We start from the raw sequence: 17,494 nt of genomic DNA, 5'->3' as shown, positions 1-17,494 counted from the left end.
TTTAAAAATTACGTTCGTATGAGTAAGGCAACATTTGACCAACTTTTACAAAAAATTTTTTAATTTTTCGATTAAGTCGCATAATCATTATTCTTTTTAATTCTATTACAATAATCTTTGCTTTTTACTTGCCACAATGATGGCAAAGATTTATACGTTTCAATAAATTCACTCAGAAATTTTTTATTGTCCATTTTACTTTTCCGCGCACGTCTGCTCCGTTCAGAAATTACTACGATTATGAGCTATTTCGCCATACACGCACGAACAGTTAGCGAAAGTATTCGCCAAAAATTAAAATATTTTGATTTTTGGCGAACATTTGCGCGAACTGGCAAACACCACCATACACGACAGAAAAGGTCGCAGAAACATGACATAACGGGAATGTTCGCGGAAATGTTCGTTTTGTGTATTTTGCGCTTAAGCTTGTTGAGACGACGACGATAATTTATCGATAAAACGAAAGGAAAATATACCATATCTGCCATTTATGTATCAGCTGTTCGATTTTTTTACTATTTCTGTATCTTTTTTTCGCGATTTGAGATTTGTTTAAATATTTCATTTGAAGATTTGAACAAAATGTTTTATTATGCTAGTAGTGCGAGCTCTAGTGACGAAATTAATAAAGAGAGCTTAGACTCAATAGAAAACAAATCAGAAATAACTCCGATTTTTCTAGCCCAGCTACAAGAACCTCGATTTGTTGCGCACTCGTTATTTTCATTTTGAATATCTAAAAAAAAAACTATGCATATTACATGTTTGTATATTTAGTTAATTAAAAAAGAAATGTTTTACTTAAAAATTTTCCTTCTGTCGTCAGTAAAAACAGCATCGACAGAAACGGCGTCGTGTGAGAGCGACGACTACAGCAAATTTGCCAATACCAAACATGTGTCGGTAGTCGTCAATAGTTATCGAAAACGACGACGGCAATACCGAATTTAACACGTCGTCGTGAGTCGTCGTCGTTCAGTGACAATCACCCTTACCTTATATTGTGCGAAAGGGCCACTTCCCTTATTCTGCCCTTCACTCTCGATAACATTTCCAGTTGGCTACTTCGGCTATCAATTGTTTTTGGTGTGTATTCGTTGTTGAACATTAGCCATCTTACTTATTTACTTAATTGGCGCTTAACCGTCTATACGGTATTAGCCATCTACCTTTCACCAATTCCGCCACTCTGCATTCGATAGTTACTTTGCCACATCTGTCAATCGTTTCACCGTTATCCATTACCCTGGATGGTTTTGGCATCAGCCATCTACTCACTGATTCACTGCTATTTGATCCACCAATAATTTAGGGTACTGCCAACCAATTCACCGTTAATCCAGTTAACTGGTTGGATTTGACATCACCCATCCGTTCACGTAATCTTCGTTCATCGAATACATTGGCAGCTTTCACACCGTTCACAACCTCCCGGCCACCTTTTCGTGAAAGGTCGAGTAAGTCATCGACCGCTAATCCCATATCATAGTAAACTGCGCTAAGAAAAATATATAATTATATATTTCGTTGTTGTTGTTGTAGTGTTAACAGTAGTAGAGGATTTCGGTATCGAACTCGTTATCTCCATCAATAGCTAGGATTGTCGAAAAATGTCGCCTTCATAATCTAAGCACGCTCTGAGTGCGCATTTATTAGGTCGTCAGAATCAATTCTGAAAGAACTTGTCCTTGTGGTTGTCGCCGCAAAAAACGACCCAGCAAGCATTCAAATTTCATGAAAATCCTAGCCCCCTTAAACTGCCGCGAGCAATTTGCCCTTGTTTTTAAAACTTTTGTCATCTGCCAGGTTTTCTAATAAAATTTTCCAGAGCTCGCACGTGAATCTCTTCGCTCCAACGCCATTCGCCCTCAAGCATATATTTTTTTTTAAGAAAACGTCTCTCTTTAATATTCGCATTACGATACCGGTACTATACACCAGGTGTTGTTGCAACCGTAGGTAGCGCGGCCCTTTTGCGCATCACCGTTATTTATCAGGACGTTGCAACATTGCTTATCGTACGAGTTGATTCTAAAGGCTCTTTGGACTCTTATGATGACATCGAGTGCGGTACGCAGTTGTGTTGTAGCATTCAAAGAGAAATGTGATTATACTGCACATTGTTAAGTTGAATATTTCTCTCAGTGGACAGGTTTCAGACTCGATTAGGGTAATCATCGGATGTATGTTCATGAGCAAATATGAAACCTTTCTTGTGATACTTTGTGTACTTTCTTAGCTGCATACAGGTTTAAGCGTCAAAGCGTATAATGATGGCATAATAACAAAAGTTGAAAAAGGACGCAGATGTTTGAACACATACCTTATGAGGAACTCAAAAAGTATAAAAAAAATTGGGCACCATATAAAAGCAGCAAAATAGGGTTTTTCTCTATGCTTTTCGTATCTTACTTTCGAGTTTCACTATAAACGGTAAACACTAAAAGGACAGTAGTGTGTCCTGAGTTAATATCGTTATAACAATATATTATTCATTGAAATCCATGATCAAATATATAGGTTAGGTTAGGTTGAGCTGTCCGATCAACAAAGGCCTCACATAGACTGAATGTGTCCATATTGTTACCAAAATTTGTTAGACGACCAAACGGAAGAACCCCAATAGGTGCCAGGACATATGCTCAGATATATGTATAAGTTATAAAGAAAAACTAAATTCGCTGTTTTTACAGGGTACTGAACTTTTTTTATAATTTGCACTTAGTAAGTATTCGAAACCAGAGGGCACATTTTCAACTTGTTTTTAGTGATACGGTTCATTGTGCGTATTTTCGATGCAACAAAACAGTGTCCCGAGACGAGATTTGGACCTCGTAGAGTGTAACCATCAAGAATACTGGTGATGCACGTGACGTCGATCACACATCACGTGCTCAATTTAGTTTCGCGTTCTTTCACCTCAGATACAATCAAGTTATTGTAAAAAGTTTTCATATGAAAAGTCTATCATTAATGCCTAACAAAGAAGCTTTAAGTATTCTTACAGGGCATTCTTAGCGATTACGATAAGCGAAATCTCCGGCAATTGGATAATAATTCAATTCGTCACAGATTGAGATTTCATATTATAACCACACTAAACGTAAACCACTAAGTCAACGTCGTCTGATATTCTAGAAAAAACTTAAGCAGTAGCTTAAATACTTGCAAAATACTATCTATATACGCCCTCGCTGCATGTACCAAATTACACTCAGTATTTGTATCTTTTTGTTTTTTGATATATCGCCCCTTATTGTAAGGCATTTTAAATTGTGAATATTAGTTAAGCAACCCATTTGAAAGTTGTGTAAGATTCTTGTGGTGCAGATACTTTTTATTTCCGCACAGCTTGAGACGCCCTACTTGAAAACAAATCGCTGTCAGAAAACATAAAAATGATTACAATATTCTACGTATAAAATATGCCACTCACCAGTTTGATATGCTGCACGCCTTTTTAACTTTTGAGCAATCACTTAATAATCTTAAATATTCTATGCTTAACTAAGCTCGTTAGTCGTGTTTGTGTACTTTGGAATCAAAATGGACTCAACCGTCTTATTTAAAGCATTCCTTTTCATCTTTTCATGGTTGAGCGTTTGATGAAGATTTCTGGATTTCTATTATCATGTGTCTAAATTGAGATTAGTGGCTTTTCATCTAGCACAATACAACGGAACAGCTGTTGGCCGTTCAGAAAAATATAAATTTATTTTTAAATTGAGAGCTGCTGTGTTTATTGCTACTCGCTCGTGTAACTCATGAATATTGAGCAAACATGTACGTGATAAAACCTTTAAAAGCGATATTACTTCCAACATATCTTAAAGCTTACCTTTAAAGCCCTGTCACATAAGATTTTTAATGCAGCGTCATCTGACTTGACATAATTTCTTCGAGTCATGGTTCCCGGAACATAGAAAATTGCTTAGTCAAAAAAGAGGCAGCAGTACTACGCCCATTTTAAAAAAAAATGTAATATCTTAATATAATTCCATTTAGAAAGAAAAATAAAATTAATATTAAGCTCTTTTCGCAAAGGTATACCTTATTATATTCGTATATGACCCGTTTAGAAGTCTTTTATGTAAATGTTGATGGTCTTTAACCGATGTCCTCCATTTTTTCTAGAAATATTTCCTGCTTTAGGTAAAATATGTGTACCCCATCTTATCACGTTTCGGTAATTTTTCTTCGAGTTATTGCTCCTGAAAAATTGAAAAATGCTTAGTCACAAAAGAAGCGGTGCCACGGCCATTTTCAACAATTCGAATTCTTTTCCTATTTTTTGTTATAATTCCATTTGCGAAAAGAAACATAATTGATATAAAGCTCTTTTTTGTAAAGATATAGCTGATTTTATGCGTCCATGACCCCTTTAAAAAGCTTTATTATAAAAGTTGGGGGTGACCCTTAGCAGGTTTCGTTATTTTTTCTTCCAAGAATTTCTTATAGTAAAGACAAGCTCTCTGCTGAATTTTGTTATGATAGGTTTAACGGTTTTTGATTTTTGATAAATAATATTTTTAAAATTGATTTTATCACAAGTGGGCGGTGACACGTCCATTTTAAAGTTTTTTTTAAAATTTTTATCAAGAGTCTCAATATCAGTCCACACATCAAATTTCAACATTCTAGGTGTATTATTTACTAGATAATTTTTTGTGTGTTCCAAAATGTTATATATATAAAAGTGGGCGTGGTTATCATCTGATTTTACTCATTTTCAATACCAATCTATGCTGGGTACAGATAAGCCCGTGTACAGAACTTAGTGAAGATATTTCAATATTTGGTCAAGTTATCATGTTAACGGACGAACAGATGGACGGACGGACATGGCTTAGTCAAACTTTTTTTCGATACTGATGATTTTGATATATGGAAGTCTATGTCTATCTCGATTCCTGTAAAACCAACCGTTTTGTTACCGAATTAAATATAAAAATGAGAAGGGACAAACTATGTTATGAATTTTTCTAGTATATTCCAATAAATATTTATAACAGTGCATCATGAAATTTTTTTATGTCAATGGGCAAACCGATCAAAAGCTTCAACAGCTAAGTCTGAAGTACTTTTAAATAAATTTACAAACGCAACATAATGCGCTATTGTGACGATGCTCGCTTTTGCATCAAAACTCATGAACATGAGAAATTTTATGTGACGCGGCCATTAGTGCGGAGCAAGCTTTAGGTAAGTGGGTACATATTATTTTTTCTTGTTGCCAGGCACCAATTGAAATCAAGTCAAAGCCCTCATGAAACTAATTTCGTTGTCTTGATTTAGTTTATCGTCACGCGTCGGTGTTAATCAAACCCAAGAGTAATGCAGTTAGGGGCGTAATTATGAGGTGGGGTGTAAATATGAGGACGATGCGTAATGACTGTTCATATTACGAATTCTTATTTCTTCATAGGGGGCTTAATTAATTGACCTTCTTTGCATCGGCTTGAACAGCATACCCCTCCTTTAGAGTTGTTATGCCGCTACCCTAGACGCCTGAATACGGCCGCGTATTCCATTCGTCTGCTTTCCTTCGAAGGTTTTGACTATTCCTGCTGAGTGTGACGTCCGGCTTAACGGTTTTGTCTCGCTATCTCTTGTAGACTAACGTTTTGTTGGCACATTGAAATCTCGTCCCTATTAAAGAATATAAAGTTTTAGCCGTGTGGGTATAAAGAGCTGTATCTTAGTTTGAATTCATCACTGATGCGGGCTTCTGGTGAATATAAATTGAAGAAAGGAAGATTTATCACACGCCACATCGTGATCAAAGGCGTTGTGTGCAAAATGCGTCCCTGCGGGAATACCGAAAAGAATTGTCAGAACTTCCAATTGTCGGTTAAACACGACGACGTTATGATTGTTTGAGTGCGCGCAGTAGGCGAAAACGGTTTTTAGACAATAACTTGAAAATTTGGGGGTGTTAAACAATTTTGAAACACATTATCATGATGTACCCGTCAAGGCCTACAACGTACACCAGGTCACTTGAAAAGGGTAAAATCATTGTAGCACTGTGTATTTAATAGCGTGCATGAATGTAATTGGTAACTATTTTGCATTTAAACTTGTAAATATATTTACCGGGACAATATTATCTAAGAAAAATATCCAGTGCGTCCATTCGCAGCCCGTAATCATTCGAGACCGCTACAAAATTATTATTTTTTGCAATATTATGTAAGAAGAAGCGAGATTAAATTATAAGTTAGAAATTTTAAGAATGGAAAACTTGTCAAAATTTTAGATTTTAGTTTAGTTTTTTGTTTTTGATAATAATTTTGAAACACCTGAGAGAGATTTTCCATGATAGTCCAACTAGCCCTAAAGCGTTCTCAGGTATACTACATTTGTAGCTGTATTTGGAAACTGTCTTATTTTTAGTTCAAGAAACCATACAATAATTTGGTATATTAATAAAACGCCATTAAATTACCAATATACCCTAAAAAGAAAAGCGTTTTATAATAATGCTATTATAATCACACGATGACTGCCATTTGGATCATTTATCACAATAAAAGTCATGTACAGCAGCGAACAGAAAAAATAGTGGCAATTTTTTCAAAATTTCGCAAAAAAAATTTTTTCTTTTTTAACTTCCGATATTTTAAGAAAAAATTTCTTTAATCTCAAAAACTTTTTCGAAAAAATTTGAGAATATTTTAAGCAAATTTCGAACTTTTTACTTATTCTAGGTGCGATTCGAGCTCAAGGCCAGAACAATAATTTTTTTCTAATGATAATTATTGTTATTTTTTAATTTTTCTAAATTTTGAAAAATTGTATTTTGTTTTTGGAATAGGTAAGTAGGTTGAACTGGCCGGTCCATGAGGACCTCACATAGACTTGTTGAGTCCGTAGTGTTACCAGAAGTTTGTTTTAACGACCAAACTGAAAAACCCTATCAAAAACCAGGACCTATGTTATAAAATAACTCCGTCCTCTTGGCAAATACTAGAAGCTTCCTAGGACTTAAGCCACTTGCTGCTTCTAGATCTGCCAGCTGTATCACTCCTAATAGCTGGAGTCTTAGCCTGGCAAGTGCAGGGCACGAGCACAGAACGTGCTCGATCGTTTCCTCCTCCAACCCGCACTTCCTACATCTGCTATCACTGACCAAGCCTAGTTTAAAGGCATGTGGTGCCAGAAGGCAGTATCCAGGCAGAATACCCGTCATGAGTATACAGTGCTCACTTTTTAATGATAGAAGCAACTTTGTTAGTCTCAGGTTGTAATACCTACATATAATTTTCGACACTTTACAGCTCCGCGCTTGAAACCACGCCTTTCCCGCTTGGTCGATCATGTGCACCTCTCGCCTTCGCTTAATCTCGCCCAATCTAATTGGGACATCTACGGAGCAAGCTTCAAGGGATGCGCCCTTTTTAGCTAGTTCGTCCGCTTTTTCATTCCCATCTATTCCCATATGCCCTGGGACCCAATATAGATGTATGCTTCTCCCTGTCCCGATTCTCTCCAGAGACTGCTTACACTCTAACACGCATTTAGATGCTGTGTTATGCGAGATTATTGCCTTAATTGCTGCTGGACTGTCAATATAAAAGTTAACACGGTTGCAGCTTAAGCTATTCTCCTCCAGGGTTTCTACTGCTTTTGGTTTTTAGATTAGTAAGTAGAAAATTTTTCAGACAACCTGCCATAGCTGCGCAGATAGATCCATTTCGAAGGGTACTAAGCCTTCATCATCAGTACGCTTTAGGCACGCTGCGCTAACCATTTAGCTATACAGTGGTGGTTTGTTTCACTGGCAAATTTGCTACTTCTATTCCTTTTACCAACTATATTTATTCAGTGTTGCGCCATCTGGTGCAAATCCCTGATAATGCTGGATTTTTGTTTATTGTCAATTACTTTGTTTGACATTCCCAAGTGCTCATGGTTTATTAACAATTGTTTTTGTTTTTATCGGCCTATTGATAAATGATTCAAGGTTCGATTCGAGCTCAAGGCCAGAACAATAATTTTTTTTTTTCTAATAATAATTATTGTTATTTTTTAATTTTTCTAAATTTTGAAAAATTGTATTTTGTTTGTTGTTTTTACTATTCCAAAAACAAAATACAATTTTTCAAAATTTACAAAAATTAAAGAATAACAATAATTATCATTAGAAAAAAATTATTGTTCTGGCCTTGAGCTCGAATCGAACCTTGAATCATTTATTAACCGATAAAAACAAAAACAACTTTTTACTTATTTTTATTTGTAGTTCTCGGAGTTTCTATGAATAAGCCATTCTAGTACGAGTTATAGGGCTTTCATAATTCGCATTGATTTCTGAAAAATATTTTCCTTAAACACCCTTCGGAAAAAAAGATTTTAAAAAATCAGTGAGAGTTTCGAGAGACCTATGGCTATTACTTGGTAAGACTAAAATTGATTGGGTTATAAAACTTAAAACTGCAAGCTCCAAAAAATTTAAAGCGCTCAAAGGAAAAAAAATTTAAATTTTCGTGAAGTTTTCTCGAATTTTGCCGAAAATATTTTTGAAAATGGTTTGCGTAGTTTCAGTTACAAAATTTCATACAACTTTTTACTTAATATATTGAAAATAAAAAAGAATTCAACTGACACAAATTGATAAAAAATGCCATTGCCAGTTTTCTGTTCGCTGCTGTACCTATACGATTAAAAGTTTGAGCCGAAATCTGAAACATGTTTGTGCTACATATAGGAACAAACCAAATTTGACGTTAAATATACATAGATACTACCGATCTCCTGAGAGCACATAACTGGGTTTCAATTTAAAACTAGGGAGGTCTACACTTGCAGTTTAAAAAAAAATATTATTCGGTAGCCTGGTTTCGAACCGACGTGCCACAGATTCTAGAAGTTTGCTCCATCTATTAAGCTATTACAGCCTTTTTAAAAAACACATCAACCCACCTCGAATGTACTACAAATTGTTTCGAAAAGGAATTCATGACTTGCAGCATTTTTCACAAATGAAAGTTTTTATTTTTAAATTTTCATCACCAAGTTTAAACTGTTGGGGTTTGCTTTAGAACCAGACGTGTATACAAGTTTCTACTTTTGGACTTTTGAAACCCTTTTGGTTTATTTTCAAACAATTTTATGATTTAAGACTTATTGTATGTTTAAAATTGAAACGGAATAAAATTAATAATTGAGACGTTTCCAATTTACTAGAAACAATTTTCAAAGAGTTAAGCCGATGAATGGCTTCAAATTTAGGCTCAGATTTTTAGCCGTGTACTTATATGTTTGTACGAAAATATAAATTTGTTTGGCAATTTACATATATATTGGGTTGTTATCCACCCACTGATTAGTGCCACACGCTCCAAGAATCATCAACATCAATAATGTCCATACTGACAGCTGAAATAGCATCAGTAAACAAAATAATGAAAAACAAAGAAGGGTGTGTTAAAAGTTTAATAAATAAAAAAAAGCAAGACGCGATAACCTCCGAAGAGATTTTAGGCCGGGCTTCACTTCCAATGTGCGTTGTGCTCCTATTAATTTTTCCTACAAATTTCCAAGGAAAATGAATTTTCACTGAGAAGCTTTTCAAGAAATACACTCAGAATGTTGCCAAATCATTGCCGAGGGGCGAACCCGCTTGGAAAAACTTTTTTTCTTAATTTTCGATTTTACTTTACCCGAGGCTTGAACCCAGCATCTTCGGTGTCGTAGGTGGAGTACGCTTCCACAACACCACGGCGTCCGCTTTAAACAGTTAGAAAAGAGAAAAATTGGCTCCCCCCATAAAATGCGATGCTTTCAGGAACAATAAATATAACACAATATGTACTAGCAAATAAATAAGATGCCTAACCACATTTTCGTTATATATATTTTTTCCTTTTATTTCCAGAGAGGTTACAGAAGGTGCCTTACAAGTATGGCGTGCGCTGCCCGAACGCATACGTCAAGATCCGAGCCTAGCATCGTTTCGCATGGAACATGAACGTATACATGGCGGTAAGTAAATGGAACTTGTTGTATTAAAAAAAATGTCGAAGCACGTCATATCTTTGTAATGCCAAATCTTATTCATCGTTATCATTAATTGGCGCTTACTGCTGAGGCGATGCCAGTCACCGCTTCCTTTGGTGTCAATATGAATAATTTTTTGACCAGAAACCCTTCAACCACCTTCGAATAACACAGAAAGAACCATACATTTTCCAGTAAACTTTCCATCGAATGCAGGGACCCAACATATCTTAATATTATACACAATACGTTTCAAATTGAGCTATAGCGTAAGCGCTACAGTATGTTATCTTAATCATGTAACCGTAAGAGCGGGTTAAAGGGCTTAGAATATAACAATGCTCTGGCGTAAAAGCGTACCAGCACAAAACTGTACTAGCTTGTTATAGTATTGTAATAGTATACTAATGGCTCCGTCACAATGAACTTTTTCATATAAATGCATTCAACGCCATCTTATGCATGATGAGTAGATTGCACGCATTTTTATGACATACAAAAGTTGGCAATCTTTAGTCTTTGCTACAGTAAAGCATGAAAAAAAGGATTTATCTTGGCGATGTTTTTCAAAACTGTATTTTAACAAAAGAATAGAGGACAAAATATGTTAGCAAATATTTTTCTTGTGTAGTAAGTGTGTTTATATCAGTGTTTCGCTAAATTTTGAATGTGAATGGGCAAGTTGAAATAAGGTTCGCTTGATAAGTCTGAAGTGCTGATTATATTTAAGAAAGCAACATATTGCGTGATTTATGTAACTTTCATGCACAAGATTGCGTTGAACACACCTATATGAAAAAGATCTTTGTGACGCGGCCACAACGCAAAAAATTGATGCAATAAAAACTTACATCGAAGCAAAAATTGTAAACGCGAAAAAATCTAAAATTTGGTGCAATGAATTCGAATACGAAAATTAAAGTCAATGATGGCTTCTTAACAGGGCTTTGGGACTAATTTTTGTAAAAGCGGATTAATTTTATTTTGTGATCAATCGAATAATAAGTTTTTTCGAGTAATCAGTTGTATGGGTCATTATTTTACAAATCGAACAACTTTTGAGATTTCATAATGTTTTATTTTTATAAAAGCGGTATTCATGTATAAATTGCCATGCATCGTGAAATGCCAAAATTTTGTGCCTACTGCTATTTTCATGCTCAAGAAAAATTCACAATTTTTCTTGAATGTTTGCTTTTGATCTGCGTACAGCGCTCAATAATACCCAAATCTAAGCTTTCGATTTCAAAGTATTTTCGAAAGTATGTATGTATGTATTCTGTTTTTAAATACTTTTTGTATTTTTTATTTGGTAAATTTATCATCACTGGGTGTGCACATTTCATACTTGTATAATTTTAATAAAACAATGTAATTATAACAATGTAAATAAATGTTAAGTTTAAAGACACAGAAATTTCTGGAAGTGATCACCGCAAAGCGTCATAATTTATTTTTGAGCAACAAAGGTATTATTTGATAACTATCGATAATACAAACAAATGCTCGTTTACGATTTTTCCAACAAAAACTATATACTTAATTATGACCATTTGAATTTTCTTTGTCCTTTTTCGGACAAAAAACTCAAATGGAAATTATTAAGGACACAATTTTTTTTTTTTTGTAAAAATTGAAGATAAGCATTTTTTTGTATTGTCGGCAGCTATCAAATAATACTTCTGTTGCTCAAAAATAAATTATCACGTTTTTAAGTTATCCGTTTCAGAAATTTTCACTCAAAATGAAACACGCACTATAAAACCATCCTATGTCCTCCCTGATTCGCGAATCGTTCGACGATATCTTCAGGTTTCACTTCAATGTCAGAATGTATATTCAGCAACGCCAGACCGATGCATCTTTGCTGAAGCATAGTCGTTCTGAGCCATGTTTTCAACAAACGTAATGTTGAAAAAGACCTTTTGGCGCTTGCATTCGTGACACACATCGTACATAAAATTTTGAGCAAAGCATGGATGGTCGGGTATACATCTTTGTCACAAAATTCCAAAGTTTCCACAGCGTTAGTTGATATACCAGAGGTTGTTTGAGAATTTTCGGCTGTCTTTTGCTTCCAAAAATATTGCCAATGAGTCATTTCTCCTAGAAGTCTTAAACAAAGAAGTTTATCGGATTCCTTCAAAAGTGTGGAGAGCCGCTGTGTTAAATATTCGATTAAATTTGTAATTTCAAACGTTGTCGTATCTTTTATATTCTTCGGGAGCAATGAACATATCTGAAAGCCAGACAAAACTTCTGGAGAAGATCGATTTTCAAATCTTCTATTATATTTTCCAGAATAGGAATGTACTTGGAGACGCGGAAATAGTCTTCACAGTTAGATGTTTCGTGATTTTCTCATTTTGTTTGTCTTCCAATTGTTCTTGGTTTCCTTACATCTATGTTCAATTCTTCTGCCAATTTCTTTGCATCAGTAAATATTTGCCTAAAATTTTCTTCGGCCTCTCGTCATTGATCTACTAAAACTGCGATTAGCGATACGATTTTTTGGGAAGAGTTTTCCAAATCTGTGTCTTCTTTTTGAAGAGATACACTAAGGGGGCGTGTCAAAGATAAAACACCACTTAAACAAAACAGTCCTATTATAAATTCGAATGCGCTCAGAGCAGCAACAAGTACTATTGCTTTACCCGCTGTTTCTCTGTTGTTCTATTTACTAACTTTATTTAACGCCTTAATAATGTTTGGAAAATCTGCGACAAACTGGAGTACAGAATCATGTCGTTCGACCCATCTTGTATCACACAAACTTTTGAGTTTGTGCCCAAAAATTTCCGATAATGCTGTAGAACGTTTAGCATGTGCATTTTGAAAGAATTTCTCTATAGAGACACAGTTTTCTAAATTAAAGTTTAGTTTCTTCACTTTTTTCAAAAGAATTTTCCCTAGGGCTAGCCCGGTCAAAGATAATTCTACGTTGTCTTCTGTATTTTCACTTTCTTCATCAACATCTTCAAAATTCCACAGTCTTCGTTGAGATCTCCACCACGTCTATTTACTTCTTTGGAAAGTTCTCCAAAATCATCCACCAAATTTATGAAATCTTCTCTGACGCAAAGTCTTCCGGAAGAAACGTCGATATACCGTAGTATGAGACTTATCTGTATGGAAAAGAAATATTTTAAAAATTCGCAAAGCATATGGTCAGGTACTGGTTATTTTCGTTTGCTTTTGTTTCTTTGCCAAAAATTTTAACGAACGAAAACTTGCTTCGCTTATGCCAGTGATGTGTGCAGTTTTTAGAGCGCTTAGAAAAAAGTTCCTTCTTTTTTTTTAGGTTTTTAGGTTTTGAAAAATTATTTTGCTTATTGGGAATTTACTGAAAATGTTAGAAAAAAAAACTAGAGAATTATTTACCTGTGCTTTTTCTGATAAATCTGAGGTTTCATCAAATTTAGTAGAGTAGAATTCAGCTTCACTGACACGTTGCAAAATTTTTTCTTGAATATCAAGTCGGCAGCAATCGATTAGTTTATCTTGGGTTGTTTTACTGGTATATTTCGCAACCGACGAAGAAATTTTTAAGCGGGTTTCTTGTATTGCATCTCCTGATTCAATCGGGTAACTGAGCAGTGCCCGAAAATTTCCTTCGTTCCGTCCAGGGTCTGTTTCTTCTACAATACTCCCGTCATCCCTATGCCCACGAAATGTCGTGATTTGCATTCCGAGAAAAATAACTGCTCTTACAATAGACTTCAAAAATTTTCTGTTCTCTTGACGTTGTAATAGGTAATCTTCATTAATCACATTGTGCACGTCGAATTATGGATTGTGGTAATTTTTCAAAAAGTCTTTGGCTGCGGCAACTGCATCCTTGTGGTATAGGTTTTAAGAATGGATTTCCAGTACTCCTGATTTGTCAGATATATTTTTGAAGTTGACTAAGGGTTTCGTGACGAGGACTCCTAAAGGTGTATTTTTTGCATAACCTCCTACATTATTAATAGTGAACCATGGGCAGTACTTGCAATAGAGCCCTTTTTTACATCAGATAAAACCAGCTATTCACTGTAATCAGCTAAATTTTTATGCGATACATACTTTTTAATCTCTTTGCCACAAATTGTTCTAGTAGAAAATGGAAATGTGTAATTCTTTGATGGTATCCAAGGGTTTTCCAGGAGTTCTCTTTTCACTTAGTCGCTTATCTTTATGTCGATATAATGACCTACGTGTCTGGAGAAATCGGACATAGCATTATCATTTGCTTCTTTTGAAGACAATGAACTAGTGCCGACTATGTCGCCTTCGTTGAACTTGCATTTTCTTGATCCAATGAGGTACTAGTTTCTGTAGTATCTGTAAGTTGATTTTCCACGTCAACATGATCTGAAAAAGCCTATTTAATCTTTTTTTTCTTAAGAGGTTGAAAGAAAGTGGAAATTGATGGCTGCTGGTAAGACTGGAAACATAAATTTTATTACACAATATATTATTATATTATTCATCGCACACTGTAACGAGTACGAGTGAATTCCACTTTAAATTATATGTTGCCCAATGAGTGCGAAACATTGAATGCCTAATGCATGTAACAATATATTTACGTACCATTTTCTATTTTTCACAATTGCTTTATTAAAAAGCAAATTCAAGCACTAATCTCGAAGGATAAAATATTATAACTCCCACAATTTAATAAAAACACTTTGCCACTTTGATATGTTCGCAATAGTTCTGACAGTATATTCACAGCTGATCGATCGATATACCAGCACACATAACAGCATGCATGTAGCACGATATACCAGCACCCATATGACTATCGATTGTACAGGTTTGGCGTGGGTTTACAACATGTTGTTTAATACAAACTATTTACAAAATACGATTTAAGCCCAAATGTCTTCCCAGCCAGCAAAATGATCGTAATCTAACAATTTGAAAATATATAATAGCCATGAACAATTTCCGAACGTCGAACGATTTCAATAAGCGTATATTTTAATTTCTGAACCAAATTCGGATTTCTCGACCTTTTGGGAGGTGGGGTGGGGTGGTGTCCCCCACCCCCGTAGATCCGCGCCTGGACTTTACAGTTTTCAAATTCGTGGCAAACTTTATACACAATTTCATTCCGTTAAATATATAAAAAACAAATCAGGTCGATATTGCAAAAGATTTTAAAATTGCAGAAAAGTAATATAAATAATATGTTTTTAAATTTTGTCTTTTGAAAAGTACGGAAAAAACAATTATCTCCAAATATTTTGTAAGTAAAAATCTGTTGTCCTTCCCGATATAACGTGCTTAAATTTTTCCCAAATTATTAAATAAAAAAATTTGTTAGGTTAAATATTTATCGAAAATTATCTCAAGCAAGAGTGAGCGAAATTTCGAGACCCTCTATTATCTCAATCCGTTCATATTTCGCTACATCTTTTTTCACAGTATTAGAGATATCAAGTTTTTTAAGTAGAAGCACTTAACGTGAAACGCCACGTATTTGGTTAAGCAATTATCCAGAGCTCTAGTAATACAAAACCATTGCATTGTCAAAGGTAAAATAATAATTACTTTCCAGCCAAATTTCTATTGTACCATGCACTAACCTTCTAAAGAAAGTCAACAATTCATTACAAATATAAAGCCAACAATTCATTACTAATATCCAAACTTGCTGGCTTGGGCTTACATTCTAGTATGCTATATTGGGTGAATTCTTCCTTGGCAGATCGAAGCTATGTTGTTGTGGTGGATAGTATCTGTTCACGGTCGTTTATTGCCACATCTGTTGTACCCCAAGGAAGTGTGTTGGAACCCCTCTTAATTGTTATTTTTATCAATGAAATATGCCATTGTTTCAGGTATGCTAACTTCTTACTGTATGCTGACGACTTAAAGATATTTGCGTCAATCACGACGCAATTTGAGTCCACTATGCTCCAATCGGATCCTGATAACGTAATAAACTGTTGTAGAGAGAATCATCTGCTTTCAAATATAAGTAAATGTTTAGTATTACCTTTGCGAAAACTCGAAATGTTCTTCCTGCTTCGTATTGTAATGGGGTCTCCACGCTGAGGGTGGTTGATGAAATATCAGATCTTGGTGTAGTCTTTGATGCTAAGTTTCTATTTCACAGTCAGCTTAATTATGTCATTCTGTGAGGAGGTTTGATTGTCCTAGACTATAATATGAATAAATAAATTTAGCTATATTCAATAAAAAGTAAATAAACTTGGGCCATTTCTCATTTTTGACGTGTAAGTTTTAGCACTCAATTAGGCCAAAATTATTTAAAAGTACAAGTAGAAGGATATTCAGAACTACATTAATGAATTACAAACAACTTATTGTTATTATTATTATACGAATTAATCTTCTATAATATTCTTAAAATAGTCATACATAAGTTAGTGAAGATATTCTTGTCCACATGGCAATAACAATAAAAGGCGAAATCATGTTTCGCACTTAAATCAGTTTTCTACCCATTCATAGCGATAAGCCAAATGAAACAACAAGACATGACTGTTTTGGATGAACAAATTGAATACTTAGTAGTTAGTTTTTTTAGTGGACAAGTAAGTGTATCAAATGGTTGTTGTCGAAATACGAAATGTATTATACTAGTCCATATTTTGGGAAAAATTCATTTAAATTCATCGAGCGTACATTGCGTAAACACATTTTCATTTCCGGCAATTTTCTTAGCCCCACTTTAAATTGATATCAAAGCAAGTTATTTCTCTTTATCTTATATATAAATAGACAAGATGAAAAAATGTGGAACCGTTTCCTGCTAAACTATAATTCTAAGGTATACAAATTATATATGTATTGACAGGAAATTTTGAGCTGCACTGTTATCCATAAATTTAAAAAATTTTAAAAATCATTTTAATATAAACAAGTAAGGAAGGTTAAGTTCGGGTGTAACCGAACATTACATACTCAGTTGAGAGCTATGGTGACAACATAAGGGAAAATAACTATGTAGGAAAATGAACCGAGGGAAACCGTGGAATGTGTTTGTATGACATGGGTATCAAATGAAAGACATTAAAGAGTATTTTATGAGGGAGTGGGCCATAGTTCTATAGGTGGACGCCATTTAGGGATATCGCTATAAAGGTGGACCAGGGTTGACTCCAGAATTTGTTTGTACAATATGGGTATCAAAAAAAAAGGTGCTAATGAGTATTTTAAAAGGGAGTGGTGGTAGTTGTATAGGTGGTCGCCTTTTCGAGATATCGCCATAAAGGTGGACCAGGGGTAACCCTAGAAATTGTTTGTACAATATGGGTATCAAAAAAAAACGGTGCTAATAAGTATTTTAAAAATGAGTGATCCCTAGTTCCATAGGTGGACGCCGTTTCGAGATATCGCCATAAAGGTGGACCAGGTGACCCTAGAATTTGTTTGTACGATATGGGTATCAAATTAAAGGTATTAATGAGGGTTTTAAAAAGGAGTGGTGGTAGTTGTATAGGTGGTCGCTTTTTCGAGATATCGCCATAAA

The 17,494-nt window shown here is 34.8% G+C and overlaps 2 protein-coding genes across 9 annotated transcripts in view; one reads left to right on the top strand and one right to left on the bottom strand.

The window, feature by feature from the left end:
* Nucleotides 1–3,750, bottom strand: part of LOC137241063 (uncharacterized) — a 116,487-nt gene extending 112,737 nt beyond the window's left edge. The window contains exon 1 of the transcript XR_010949899.1: nucleotides 3,440–3,750. The gene's annotated coding sequence lies outside the window, so the exon portion shown is untranslated. The remainder of the gene's footprint in view (nucleotides 1–3,439) is intronic.
* LOC137241060 (P protein-like) overlaps nucleotides 1–17,494 on the top strand; it is a 408,891-nt gene that overhangs the window by 373,889 nt on the left and 17,508 nt on the right. For all 8 annotated transcript variants that reach the window (XM_067768235.1, XM_067768234.1, XM_067768236.1 and 5 more), the window contains one exon: nucleotides 9,884–9,990. In XM_067768235.1, coding sequence (XP_067624336.1) covers nucleotides 9,884–9,990 — 107 coding nt within the window. The remainder of the gene's footprint in view (nucleotides 1–9,883; nucleotides 9,991–17,494) is intronic.

The sequence above is a fragment of the Eurosta solidaginis genome, chromosome 2 (genome assembly GCF_040869045.1).
Source record: "Eurosta solidaginis isolate ZX-2024a chromosome 2, ASM4086904v1, whole genome shotgun sequence".
Classification (NCBI taxonomy): domain Eukaryota; kingdom Metazoa; phylum Arthropoda; class Insecta; order Diptera; family Tephritidae; genus Eurosta; species Eurosta solidaginis.
This window is presented reverse-complemented; position numbering and strand designations above follow the sequence as displayed.